At 31.3% G+C, this 13,936-nt stretch overlaps 1 protein-coding gene and 1 non-coding gene across 11 annotated transcripts in view; both read right to left on the reverse strand.

The window, feature by feature from the left end:
* The window catches only part of SENP6 (SUMO specific peptidase 6), a 116,574-nt gene that overhangs the window by 66,163 nt on the left and 36,475 nt on the right, over positions 1-13,936 (reverse strand). For 4 of the 10 annotated variants that reach the window (XM_077903327.1, XM_077903331.1, XM_077903337.1 and 1 more), the window contains 3 exons: positions 12,502-12,644; positions 11,088-11,192; positions 6,585-6,605 (listed from right to left, as the gene is read on the reverse strand). In XM_077903327.1, coding sequence (XP_077759453.1) covers positions 6,585-6,605; positions 11,088-11,192; positions 12,502-12,644 — 269 coding nt within the window. The remainder of the gene's footprint in view (positions 1-6,584; positions 6,606-11,087; positions 11,193-12,501; positions 12,645-13,936) is intronic. The other 6 variants (XM_077903329.1, XM_077903333.1, XM_077903328.1 and 3 more) reach the window with 5 other exon arrangements.
* LOC144317923 (U6 spliceosomal RNA) lies at positions 3,839-3,944 on the reverse strand. Its single transcript, XR_013383805.1, has one exon. It is a non-coding gene; the product is annotated as a U6 spliceosomal RNA (small nuclear RNA).

A 13,936-nucleotide genomic window follows, 5' to 3' on the forward strand; every position in this document is an offset into this window, starting at 1 on the left:
AAAACCACATAAAAAAGGAACATGTATTACTTCACTGTCACACATTTTCTAAATTTAAAAAATCAGCTTAATAATAACCAATTTGACCAATTTTGCTGTAAATGTTTTTAGTTATTCAAAAACAAGTCAATGACTAAAGGAATAAATGGCTATTGAGATACTGGTCTTGAGGACATTTCAAAGTCAACACAAAAAATATTATGTACAAAACCAGAAATTATGAAGTATTTTAGTCTTGTACTATGACTATATTATGAAGATATAATAATACTTTAAAAACTTCTAAAAATATTCCCATCTTACTTAGCCAAGGAATTAAAAATAGAAGAAGCTATATTATTTGTAAACTCATACACATTAGCATTCAACACCTATGAGTATACAATTAAACAAAAACCATAAATAAATTTTTCTAAAAGAAATTTCATATTCTTAAGTTATAAAAATCAAAGCTCTCAAAAAAAAATATGGGAATGAAACAAGAAAATAGTTAAGAGTAGTGATAGTAGTGTCTTTAGCAGTTAGCAATAGTGAGCATCATGTGCCAGGTACTATTCTAAGAGCTTTATAACTATTAAACAATCCTCACAATTACCTTATGAAGTATATACTATTATTAGCACTTTACAGATGAGACTGAGGCACAATAAGGTCAGTTAACTTGCCTATACTCACATAACTATTAAATAGCAATGTCAGAATCTGAAATCCAGCAAATTGCATCAATACTGTTAAGTAATAGAATTTTCATGATTATCAAGCAGCGTATTTGTACAACTGGGCAATTTCAACCATGAAAAAATTTTTAAAATTCATGAGGATAGGAGTTGTAAAGATGAGAATTTGCCTTAGAGATAATAGTACTACTAGCACTAATAAAGAAGGTAGGTTTTTAGCTAATTACACTAAACTTAAAAAATAAAACTCATGTTTTTATATTCCATACATTTTCATACCAAAGAGGATATAATGTAGTCTTATCTTTAACTCAAATAACCGTTTTTTTAAATCTCTAATTTTTATAACTCTTCACTTTGGAAAAATAAAGATACAAACTTTAAAAATGCAACAGAGGCAATGAATATGAAGCAAAGTATGATGATACGATCATGGTAAACTCTAAAAATTATTTTTAAAATAGTGTATAACACAAATAGTATACATTCTTAAATACTAAGGATTATCAACACAGAAAATAATTATTTGAGAGAGAATGGGCACAAAATCTGAAAATACAGATATTTTGGATTTTGTTATTTTGAACCTGCTTATTCATTCTGGGGTATGCTACATATTCAGGTTTGTTCAGTAATAACTGACATAAGTCATTTAAGACAACAATCATACATGTGAAGGGACGGGTGAAACTGCTGCATTAAACACGCTGTATTCTTTGCAATTTTGACACAGTGCATTAAACTACATTTTGCTAATGAAGAACAAACACCACATATCATATAATCCATGACTATCATGTTTTATAATGTAGTGTTAATAAATTATTCTTCATATTTGGCAACATTTCCAGACCTATGGCCATATTAGTATTTTCTATGTGTTTCTCTATCTATATAAATAGGGAAAACTAATTTTTCTTTCCAAAATATGTATGAATAAATTATTGAAATAAAAGCATACCTTAAAATTTAATACAAGAATTTCAGGATGAAAGTAGTATTACTTTGACAAGAAAATTTTTGAAAACTTCCCAGCCACAAACTATCTTATATTCTGTAAAATTTAGTTTTTGAATCCTTAAGACTTCAGAACTCTCTTCCAACATGGCCGAAGACTCTCCAAACAAGACCACAGCCATCAGTCACAGACATGCTGTACCAAATTCACAGATCAACTAAAAATCCTCTTCAAGGCATTTGACCAAAATCCTTACCCAGGTTATGCTACCTACCAAACGAAGACTGGCTTTAAAAGTCAACACTGAAGAGTCTGGAATTCAGATTTGGTTTCAGAATCGAAGAGCTAGACACCAGTGCCAGAAAAAATCAGAACCCGATGAGGACTTAGAATCAAGCCAAGCCCAGGATCACCCTGAAGAGGATATTCAAAGTAGAGAAGACTTCCTCACAATTTACACCTTCATCGAGGCATTTACGGACAACCCTTGATAGCAGAGAGCAACTTGCTAAAGAAATTGGCATTCCAGAGAAATTTGGTTTCAAAATCGGAGATCTGGATGTCATGTCCAGAGGAAAAAGACCTGATGATGAAGACTTAGACCAGAGACAAAACCAGGAACAGGATCTCAGGGATGTGAGAGTTCAAGACTCCACACCCGTCGTGGCCTCGAACTCACCACCCCAAGATCAAGAGTCACATGCTCTACTATATGAGCCAGCCAGGTGCCCCTGAAGTAGGTATTTTAAAAAGTAAAATATTGTGGTCAAACAGGGATTCTTATAGGGAGTGTGGTAATTTTTAATACTCTAAAATTTCATACCCAATTAATAGTTATATTCCACAAAAATTAAAAGTAAAAAACTCTGTATTAAAAAAATAAACTTAAGCTTTTAAAAAATTTTGTTAGATGATCAAAAATCAAATTTTATGTTAATTTCTTGGTTTGTGGGTTCCATCACCCTACAGATAGGAAAATTTCAAACTCCAAACACGTATGAAGCCTAGGTTTTCTCAGTGGATATTTCTTTCTCACTTCAAATCAAGCAGAAGCATAGAAACTTCCCTGTCATGTTATCTAGAAGGTAGGGTTTGTTTTTGGGGGTTTTATTGTTTTGTTTTGTGTTTTTGCTTGTGAGGGTTTATGTTTTGTGTAGAAGTTTAAAAAAAAAAAAAAACTTCATGGACCCACACTTTGTAAGCTGCATAAAACAATTGGGAAGTTTTTTTTTCTTCTGTGCAGAATACTTTAAATAACCTCAAAATGCTCTGCTTATTAAAGCTTAGGCCTCAGCTCTGAAAGTTTTTTAAAATAGTTTAATTATGGAATAATTTTAGATTTGCAGAAAAGTTAAAAAATCAATTCAGAATTATATCCCTCACCCAGTTTCTCCTAATGTTAGCACCTTCATCATTATACATATGTCAAAAAAGAAACCAACACCAGTATGCTATTAACTAAATATGCTAAACTTTATTTGAATTTCACCAACTATTCCACTAATATCCTTTTTTTGAACCAGAATCCAATCCAGGATTCACTGCTTTTAGTTGTATTGTCTTTCTAGCCTCCTCTGTTACCCAGTCTTATATGATCTCTCATGACCTTGGCATTCTGGAAGAGAATTATCAATTATTTTGTAGAATGCCCTTCAACCTGGGTCACTCTTAATGTTTTTCTCACAATTAGACAAAGGCTATATATTTGGGGGAAGGATATTGCAAATTTGAAGTGCTCTTCTCATCACATCATATCAGGAAGTATATAATAATATCATAAAATTTATCACTGGTGATGTTAACCTTCATTATTTGGTTAAGGTAGTGTTTGCCAAGTTTCTCCATTCTAGAGTTACTATTTTTCTCTTTCTACACTCTATCTGCAAATAAACAAGTCAGTCCTGCACACAAAAGAGGTGAGGGTAAACTCCATTTCCTGAAATCTGGAGTATCTACACAAATTATTTAGAATTCTATAATAAACAGTTGTCCATTTCCTTCAATTCACTTTATGTAGCTTGTAAAACCCTAGGATAGCCGAGTAAATAAACGATTTACTCAATCACATCCTTTAGGTTATAATCCAATTGTTGAAGTTTTAGTCTTTGGGCACACTTTCAGTTGGCTCCTGTGTCCCCTTGATGTGGTATCATTTTTTTCTTTATTCTGGTACAAAATATATATATATAAACACAAAATTCACAGAAATATAGAATGCTTTGTAATCTACTTATTATCCTTATATAAGGGCCATAAAAATCTTTTCTGTAATGTTACAATTTTAGTACATGTGCTGTTGAGGCAAGGACCCTTTTGTTTTTTGAGTAGTTGCTTGGTTTCTAACACTAAAACACTTCACATTCATTTTGCGTTTTCCCTAACCCAAACCTAGAATCAGTCATTTCTCCACATTACTTTTATTAGAGAGTGGTATTAAAAGCCAGGATCTGGGTGTGGGGTTTTTGTTGTCTTGGTTTCTGCTGGATTTTAATGATAGCTCAATTTATTCTTTCCATTGCTCTACCCGATCCAAAAGACATGTATTTCTATAAAATCAACGTATTCATATTCAAATGTTAAAATTCATTAATCCAAACTGATGTTAAACTCATAAGTCAGTCTAATTTTCCGAGAGATATATTTAAAATCTTCTACAGCTGGCCTCTAACTGGGAACTTAATACATTTTAAATATTTTAAGGAAATTTTAAATGAAGTTGTTATACTTTTATAGTCTATGCCCATTACAAAACTTGCTCCTTCATCCTATTTAGTACTAATCCTTAATTCTGTTTTTATTAAAATTATACTCATGTTTTCTGTTTGCTTCTTTTGTGATTCTAAACAGCCTTTTTACCTTACAGAATCTTACTTTATGTGTGATTCTTATAAACATAGTATAACTGGGTTTAATCCAAACAATTGGTCTTTTATTAAATATATTCAACCCGATCACAATTACTGTCACAGCTGACAGACTTGATGGTTTCCTTTCATCCTTCTTTACTGTCTGTTGTATAGATTTCTATTATTTCATCTCACAGAGTAAAATGTACTGATGCAAAAGTTCCTCTCACTTTATCTCCAACAAAGATAAACATAATTCTATATAAGAATCCAAGGGTTTCATGGGCTAGGTTCAACTTAAAGATAACTGCTGCTGAATAAAGCACTCGGGTATATTCATTATAAGGTATTTTATAAACAGTTGCTGCTTCATATCTGGTCTCTGCCAGTCATTTAGCACAAAAGTCTGAAAGAATTTGAAGATCTATTACTATTACAGAAATTTCAAATTTTACAATATGTAAGTCAGTTTTAAATAATTACCTCACTTGTTCCTCACAAATCTCCTTTAAAATGGGCAAATATTATCCCCATTTTACAGTAAGGCATGTGTCTAATGGTATTGCTGATTACTCAATTCCATATCTTCTGATTCCTATTCTAGTATTATTCCAACAAGAATGTAAGCTCCAAGAGGCTAGGGATTTCTGTCTGCTCCTAGAATAGTGCCTGGCACATAAAGTCATTGAAATATTTGCTGAATGTATCAATGAATAAATTTCCACTACAGAAATATGCATAAACCAAAACAGTGCAAAAAGTCAGTATAAACCCTCCAAGACTATTGTGAAAAACAGAATAATCTAAGACCTTTATATTAATCTGAGAATATTAGAGTACTTACATTTTATCTGGCATAACACAGGAAAAGTATTTATATAAACCAAGAGGCTGTTTTGTGTATGATTGTATAAAGAGTTATTTAATATACATTCTTCAGCAATTTTATTTTCAAAATCTTATTAATGGTTTTCCAAAAAATATGTAGTCATGAGTTAACAATTTTAAAGATAAAATGACTCATCGACATCGGAAGAAATAATGCTTTACTCAAAGATAAAAATAGATACAATGGAAAAATAGTTTTTCTTTCCCAGGAGACAGACAGTAAAATATCTGCACAACCCATTCACCTAAAACATGTAAGAATTGTGAAGTATTTCAGAATTATAAAATATGCCTAAATTTTCTGCTGGCAGGATCATCCTTATATTTCAGACCTTAGTGTTCATTAAGGAAGGGGAATACTGCATTTTTAAAAATACTGCAAGTTGTCCTCTTTAATTTCTCTACAACTTTAAAAAATTATAAATTTAAGATTATATAAGTAAACAAAATTATAGAATGTTCTTTCTTTAACCTTTACCAATTACATAAAGTATTGGTTTAATACAAGGGCTATTAACCTTTTTTTTTTTGTGGGGAGGTTCATAAGAGGCTATGAGATTCTCATAAAAGAAAACAGATGTACATGCACAAAAAATTCTACATAACACACTGAGGAGAGAAACTATTCCTATAAACATTTGCTTTAAAACAATTGCAATCAGTGCACTATTCAGAAATGTGCATTCTTAAAAAATTTGTTTCCGTGTTATTTACGTCATTCGACACTCCTGCTAAAGGACATATGCCTACCAATGTTATTACAAAGGGAACAAATAGTGATCATAAATTCTGTTTTAGGTCAAAATAGGAAAATATTGATGTTTAGAGTTTTAACACCATGCTTAAGGTATTCTAATTCCATTTTCCCCCTCAACTCTAACTCATAAAGTGTAAAAAGTATTATCAATAAAATTTAATAAGAAAAATTTTAATGCTATTAACTGAAAACAACTTTACTACTAAGGCATTAAAATATTCCACTTTTAAAAGGAAAGCAGTCACGTCAGCATAAATACATAACCATACTAAGAACTGTGGTAAAACATTACCCACATAAGTCAAATAGCATGTTCTGCCATTAATGTTTCCATTTATTAAAATAATCAATAAGCTTTACTGATGAACTCTAATTCAATGGATATTTTTCAAAGCACAAAAATAATCTGATATCGTACTGTTATATCCATGCTCTAATGTCATCAATATTAAGCTTACCTTTCCTTTTGGTCCAGACTGCTTAAAACATGAAAAAGAAAAACAATGTAAGAGGCAAGACCTCATTTTTGATATATCATTGTAGTTTTAGTACTGCAGTCAATAAGGCAAAACTCTAATGTGATTAATTTATTTTAAACACATTATATATATGTTATATACTAAGTTTAGAATCTTGTCAGATATGTAAACTGTTTTTTCAATTTTTGTTAATACAGAAAATTTATATCTAAACGTATTTAAGAAAAAAGGATGTACAAAGAGATGAAAGATTCTTGAAAAGAGCTTTATTTGACCATCAACCATTTGAAGATATGTTATTTTAAAGTATTTATGTAAATAGTCTTCAAAGAATAATTTCCTGAAAGTTATAAAATTTTTAGTGGTTCCAATTCTGTTACCAGGTGTGATAATTAGCTTCTGAGTAAGAAAAAAAAATTTTTTAAGGTTGAAACTTGCATTAAAGCCATAAATTAAATACAGCAGTATATAGTTTTGGATACAAGGCAAGGCCTGAGATTTAAAATCCTAGCCTTTAATAAAAAATCCAATGTATAGCAGGTCCATCCTTCTCCACAGTTTATGGAAAATTTAAAAAACTATCATTATCAATTACTCGAGTAAAATTATAAAAACTTTTAATCTAGAATAAGATTCATATCTTAGAATTATTCATCATTATAAAATGATCAAAATATTCAGAACTAATTGTAAGTAAAACACTCTTTACAAATTCCCTGAGTAATATTATATGAGAATATAAATATTATTCTCATATTTCTATAGCATGGAACAAACAAGTAAAATATCAATTCTGGCAAATTAAAATTAAAAAAAAGTTATGTGGTTTTGCATAAACAACACTGAAAAGAAACTCTTAAGTTTTCAATAGTAAAAAAAAAAAGAGAATTATAAGCTTACATGAAACCACAGTAGAAATTTTACCTTACCATAAAAAAAAACAAAAAACAAAACAGGATAACCTGTATAAAATAAATTTATGTTGGATAAATGACAAAACAGTGAGGGAATACTACCATACCCCTATTAAAATAAATAAAACGAATATATAGTTTAAGTATAGTCCAACTTATCTATTTATTTCTACTGGACCTCTATTTCCAGAAAAAAAAAAAAAAAAAAAAAGAAAACCAAAAGTTAGATATTAATACCTAATACAGCCATCTAGCTTTACACTGTTGTGCCCAAGAAGTGAGAAGAGTTTAGTAGTCTCTTGTTTTTGTTTTTTTAAACTCACCTGTATAGAGTAAAGGAAAGAGGTAGAAGACAGAGTAGCAGTAGAAGAAACAGGTTTGGTTCTTTCCAATAAACCAAGGGAGTTAAGGAAGAAAACAAAAAACACAAAACAAAATATATATATGCCCATGCTTATTTTTCTTATCCTTGAAGAAAATGCATTTATTATGATATGGTATCTAATTTGTAAGTCACTGTGCTTCCACAAGATTCCTTAGTATGTGTTTATTATCAAGTCCTGACCTAGAGGAGCATACGTATTAAAAAAATAATAATAAAAAAAAGCTTTTGAAAAATGGAGAGGGAAGCCATTATTAGTAATGTAGGACTTTTTAAAATGTCAACTTACATTCTTGTTGGACTATTTCATTCTTGTACTAGTGCTGTACTAGCGTTCTTAAATGTTTTAAAAAAGGAAGGAAAAAAGAGAGATTGATTGATTCTGGTATCCATGACCTGATTTAAGACTTCAAAAATTCTTTCAAGGTGTGCTTTTCATTAATAATTAAATCTTGCTTATTCCAGGAGCCCATTTTCCCATTTATGGATTATATATGCTTTTGTAGACATTCATTTTCCCCTACGGTCCTTACAAGTCTTTTCACCTATCCTTAATAAAAAACAAAAACAAAAAAAAGTGAAAACGTAAATAAAACATAAACCAGTAAATATGCTCTTTTAGCAAGTCTCACTGAAATTAGGGATGGAGATAGTATAGTGATATATAGATTTTTAAATTTCTGCATTTCATTTTTCTATACTAAGACTACCCCCCACCTTTACTACTAGTACATAAGCAACCTATCTTCTAAATATGATTTATACTAACATTTGTAGTAGCAATAAGAAAATAGATTGAAATGTAATGTTCTCCCAAATAGTAGCTAGTCTAATCAGATATATTAATCTCCATTTATTCCCTTCAGATTAAAAAAGTGTCATGTATTTGTTTTCATAGCTTACTAAAGAACTACAAATTATTCAAAATGCAGGAGTTACTTTTTAAAGACAAATTATATCTCCCTCTCCAAGAGGACTGTATGAATTACCAATTTGTGGCATTTCCTTTCATTTCAAATTAAGAGTTGAGCTGTAAAAGCCAGTGAAAACCAGGGTGCTCACCTCACCTGAAGTCTGACAACTGCGCCAACACTATACTAATTAAAACTAAAGGTTTAAACAAATGAAAAACAACAACAACAACAACAAAGGTTTGGTAGTAACCACCTTAGGTGAAGGCTTTCTTCATGCCTTTGAAGATGTGAGTCCTACCACATGGAGGGTTCTCTTCTAGCTAGTACACTCCAAAGCTTCTTTAATACATGCTTTGTGAATTCTTCACAGCTCCCTTCTCTGTAAATAGCACTATGCAAACTGTGTCTACTACACTGTGCTTACCATGTAATTATTTTTTTTACTTGTCTTTCTATCCTCTACCCTAGTCAAAATTGAGCTTGAAAGGAGGGATTTTGTCAAAGTCACCTTTGACTACTCTATACCTCATCTATGTGTGGCACGTAGCATAAAATCATTCAATAATTTTGAATGAAGAAAATGCGAAAAACTCTCAATGAATTGTCTTTGAATGTCAAAATCTTCTTAATGACATTAACACAGTAGGAATAAGAAATGTTTATTCTATAAATAAGGGACAAGGATAAATAGCATCTGTCCTGACATGATTTTTCAGTTTTCCTTACTGCCCCTAGTTGTTCTTGTCAAGGACTTTCACTCAGGATGTCTCTCTAAATAAAAACTAATTCAGCTTGGTTTTTTGGGGTTTTTTTTTTTTAAAGAAATAATATTTTACTACTAAATGCCATTTCCTCTTCACAGAATCTAATCTTTTATGCAGACAGCAATAATATATATGCAAGGTATAATAGGTGTCGAGACCTAGAATAAAACAAAGCACAAACCAATTTCCAGACTGAAATCAGTTTTTTAACATTACCAAAGATGAGAGCAGGGATGGAAAGAATAGGTAGCACTGCAAATAATTCCAAACTAATAAATAAGTTCAAAAGAAGTAATAATTTTGGTTGTAGAATATATCATGTGATTATAAAATATAAATGAGTATTTCAACAAGGACATTTTCAGAATATCAAAAAGACAAATCTTTGTCAGCAGTGGATTCTAGCAACATGATCAGTGTGTGAAAATACTGTGTCTTCTCTTTTTGCCTTCCCATTAATTACTCTCCTTTTATTACTTAGTTTCATGTTTGTTCCATTTGTTTGGCCAGAGAGCTTGATTTATATACTTTACAGTAAGAGAAGCCAATCTTTTGGTATTTTTTGGTATGTGCCGTAAGTTCTCTTTTTAGTTGCATTTCTCAAATATTATGATCTTATGTTTATCTATGATAAAATAATATATTTATGCAAAAGAAAGATCTTATTCTAAAGTATGAGAAAGATTTAAGGTTTTTAAGTTAAAAATCTATGCTACAGCAAATCTATGTACATAGTAAATATAGCAAGGGTTTCTAAGAGTCACGACATTTTCTGAATGAGCAACAATCTAGATTGACAATTTTAAAAAATGAAGAACAGCATCTAGCATATATACCAAATCTTTAAACTTTACTACTTATAAAAACACTTTACACATCTATTCATACCGCAAAATTATTTTATTGTTGGAGCCTAAGAATTTCTTAATCAATTAAAATTGACTCAGAAGTGAAATTCAACTAAAATTTTGTAACATCATATTTCAAACACTAAGCTTTCCCCACTGTTACTTTCATTATTTCAAGGTTCAAGTATTACTTTGAAGATCAATGAGAACATCCAAATCTACTGAAACACAAAATTTTCTCAGTTAAAACTAATAATGTGATTTATTTTATTACTATGAAATCCAATAAATCTTAAAAAGTAAGTAGCACAGTAGAAAGTACTGTAGTTTTTACTCATCAGAGCTAAACTACCAGCTGAAGATTTCTTGTCAACGTTGTAAAATCAGATTAATTTAACTGGAATATAATGCAATAGGAAGGCTTTTATTTAAGTTTCTATTTACCGAATGTGATTTATTCAAAAGCAGATATAAAATAATAAAATTCTAGGACATGAATTACTTCAGAGACAGGAATATCTCATTACAGACAAGAGAAACACAGTAAAGTTCCATAAAGTTAAAAAAAAAAAAAAAAAGGTTAAAGAAAAGAAAAAAACAGTGCAAAACTATTAAAGAGGATGGTATATATTACTAAACAAAGGCAATTTGAATCCTTACCTTTGGGCTGCTGTTTTTACTAGTGATATCTGTGCATTAGCATGATGAAAACGTCTACCATGAACTACAGTTCCAGAACATATTGATGCATTTTGTGCGTTTTCACTGCAGATGCAAGAGACAAAAAGTAATCTGAACAGAGGAGAATCACATACATATATGCAAAATAAATCTGAACATACATATATACACATAAAAATCTTCACACTAAAAACTATATATCAACTCAATTGACCATATTAAATTGTCCATTAGAAATTTTCCACTTTTCTGAATTTGTCTCTGGAATGTTTCCAATACAATTCATGAAAGAAGATACAGAGTAAAAGAACACTAGAATAGAAATTAGGAATCCGGGGCAACCCTGGCAGCTCAGCGGTTTAGTGCCATCTTCAGCCCAGGGAGTGATCCTGGAGACCAGGGATAGGGATCGAGTCCCACATCAGCCTCCCTGCATGGAGCCTGCTTCTCCCTCTGCCTGTGTCTCTGCCTCTCTCTCTCTCTCTCCCCCTCTCTGTGTTTCTCATGAGTAAATAAATTAAAATCTTTAAAAAAAAAGAAAGAAAGAAATCAGGAATCCTAAATGAATGTTTTGCACTATAAAATACCTTATAAATTAATTCTGGCATTTTCTTCTTCTCTATTAGGGACTATCCATATAAAAAGCTTTTAAACCATAATATTACAAAATTTTCTTAAATGCCAAAATAAAAATCAAATGTACGAATTATAAAAAAAGTGGAGTCTCTAATTCTACTTCTTCAAAGTTGACATTTTTAAAAAATGAAGAACAGCATATGACTTCAAAGTTACTTAGCCTTTATGTACCCCAGTTTTCTATCTATATATTGACAAAATTAAAATGAAACAGGGATTTTCAACCCTATTTTTGGGAGATGTAACGCCCAATCATACCAGTAAAAGTAGCTCCCTATGACTACCACTAAGGAAAGGTGGGATGTATCTAGAAGAGAAGAGGAATAAGAAATCTTAAAAAAAAAAAAAAAAAAAAAAAATTCCCTTATGAGACAATTCTGACTATGTATCCTCTAAAGGAGACAGAACCAGTCTACCTCCAGTGCCTTCTATTCCTAATACTATGACCAAGATTTTACTAACTATATGAGAGCAAGCTTATCTTATGAAATCCTATTCTATTGAAACTTTTCTTGAAATATTTTTATTCAGAACCAAGAAATCACTGCATTCAATCTTTTTTTTTTTTTTTTTTGGAATGCAATCAACCTTAATCCCAAGATTCAAAGCAAAAAATCCACACCCTGAAGCAATTCTACCTCTTGGCTAATAAAGTGAAAAGAAAAGGTATAGGTTGGGTCAACTGCCCACAAAAGTAGTTAATTTTTTATGTCAAACCTTTTCTTTTCTATAGAAATGTGTAGTGAAGTGCCTATACCTCAATTTCTTATTGTTGCTCAACATGTTAAGCCCAATGGGGTTGCCTTTCAAAGGTTTTAAATTTTCAGCCTTGTTTCGTCTTGCACATGTCTTCCAGGGATCACCAGAACTGGTAGAAACAATTTCAGACTGACGATTTAACTGTAAAAAGATCCATAAACATTGAAGACTCAATAAACACTATAATACGATTATTTGAAAACCTATTTTTTTAAAAAGCTGTAACAACTGTACCAGCCATTGGAGATGGGAGAGAGGGATGACACTGGCATGAATTTAAGGAAAATTCAACTGCAATACTTTTTTTTTCCTAAGGATAACACAAATATGTAGGAATATTCATTGCACCAGACATTCAATAAAAGCTTTCAGACTCATTGAGACAAAAGTCTTCAGTTCTTAGTGATAATTTACCCAAAACGACACTTTAAAAATCATTATTTTCGAAGCTTTATTTTGAAGCAATAGTCAAATATTTTATTTTTCATTCATTTATAAAATATAGTCACAAGAAGACAGGAACATGGCTACCCCCCCCCAAATGATCTCTACAGAAACCTAACAGTTCCCCTAAAAAAAAAAAACTCCCACAAAAAAGATCTCCTGAGTACAGAGTTCATTGTGCCAACACCATTCTTATTTTAAGCATATCAACATTATAAAATTCCAAAAAAAGACCTATTTTGATACAGTGCTTATCATTTTCTCCTCCTTGAGACATTTCTTTACTTCCTAATCTTTTACAGCCATGGGCTTCAGACTGCTCCACTTCTGGTAATGGCAGATTAGGTAATGAAGATCAATTTCCTTCTACTATCTGAAAACTAGGAAAAAAGCTAGACAAAAGACACATTAAAAATATATGTGTTTGAGACATCTGAGGGCTCTGAAAGCAATGAAGAATTAGGAATTAAGATTAGGAACAAGAGGGATCCCTGGGTGGCGCAGCAGTTTGGCGCCTGCCTTTGGCCCAGGGCGCGATCCTGGAGACCCGGGATCAAATCCCACGTCAGGCTCCTGTTGCATGGAGCCTGCTTCTCCCTCTGCCTATGTCTCTGCCTCTCTCTCTCTCTCTGTGACTATCATAAATAAATAAAACTTAAAAAAAAAATAGTTTCTTTTTAAAAAAAAAAAAAAAAAAAAGATTAGGAACAAGGAACTCAGGGATCTGAGCTCAGATTTATATTTTCCCCTGAGGCATCTATTGATTCCAGAAGATGTAGTTGAGAGGCTAAGCTGAACTTTCAACAGAGAGCTAGAAAGACAAAAAGTAGAGATGAAGATCCACCATCTATGAAGGGCTTTGTAAGCCCCTCAAAATATTGATCAGAATTATATCCTATGAAAAAAAAATTATATCCTATGAATAACAGCCTTCATATAGATTGAAACACAGCTTCTAATCAACTCGACCCTCAGTTCAATTAAGGCAG

Source organism: Canis aureus, chromosome 7, assembly GCF_053574225.1.
Source record: "Canis aureus isolate CA01 chromosome 7, VMU_Caureus_v.1.0, whole genome shotgun sequence".
Classification (NCBI taxonomy): Eukaryota; Metazoa; Chordata; class Mammalia; order Carnivora; family Canidae; genus Canis; species Canis aureus.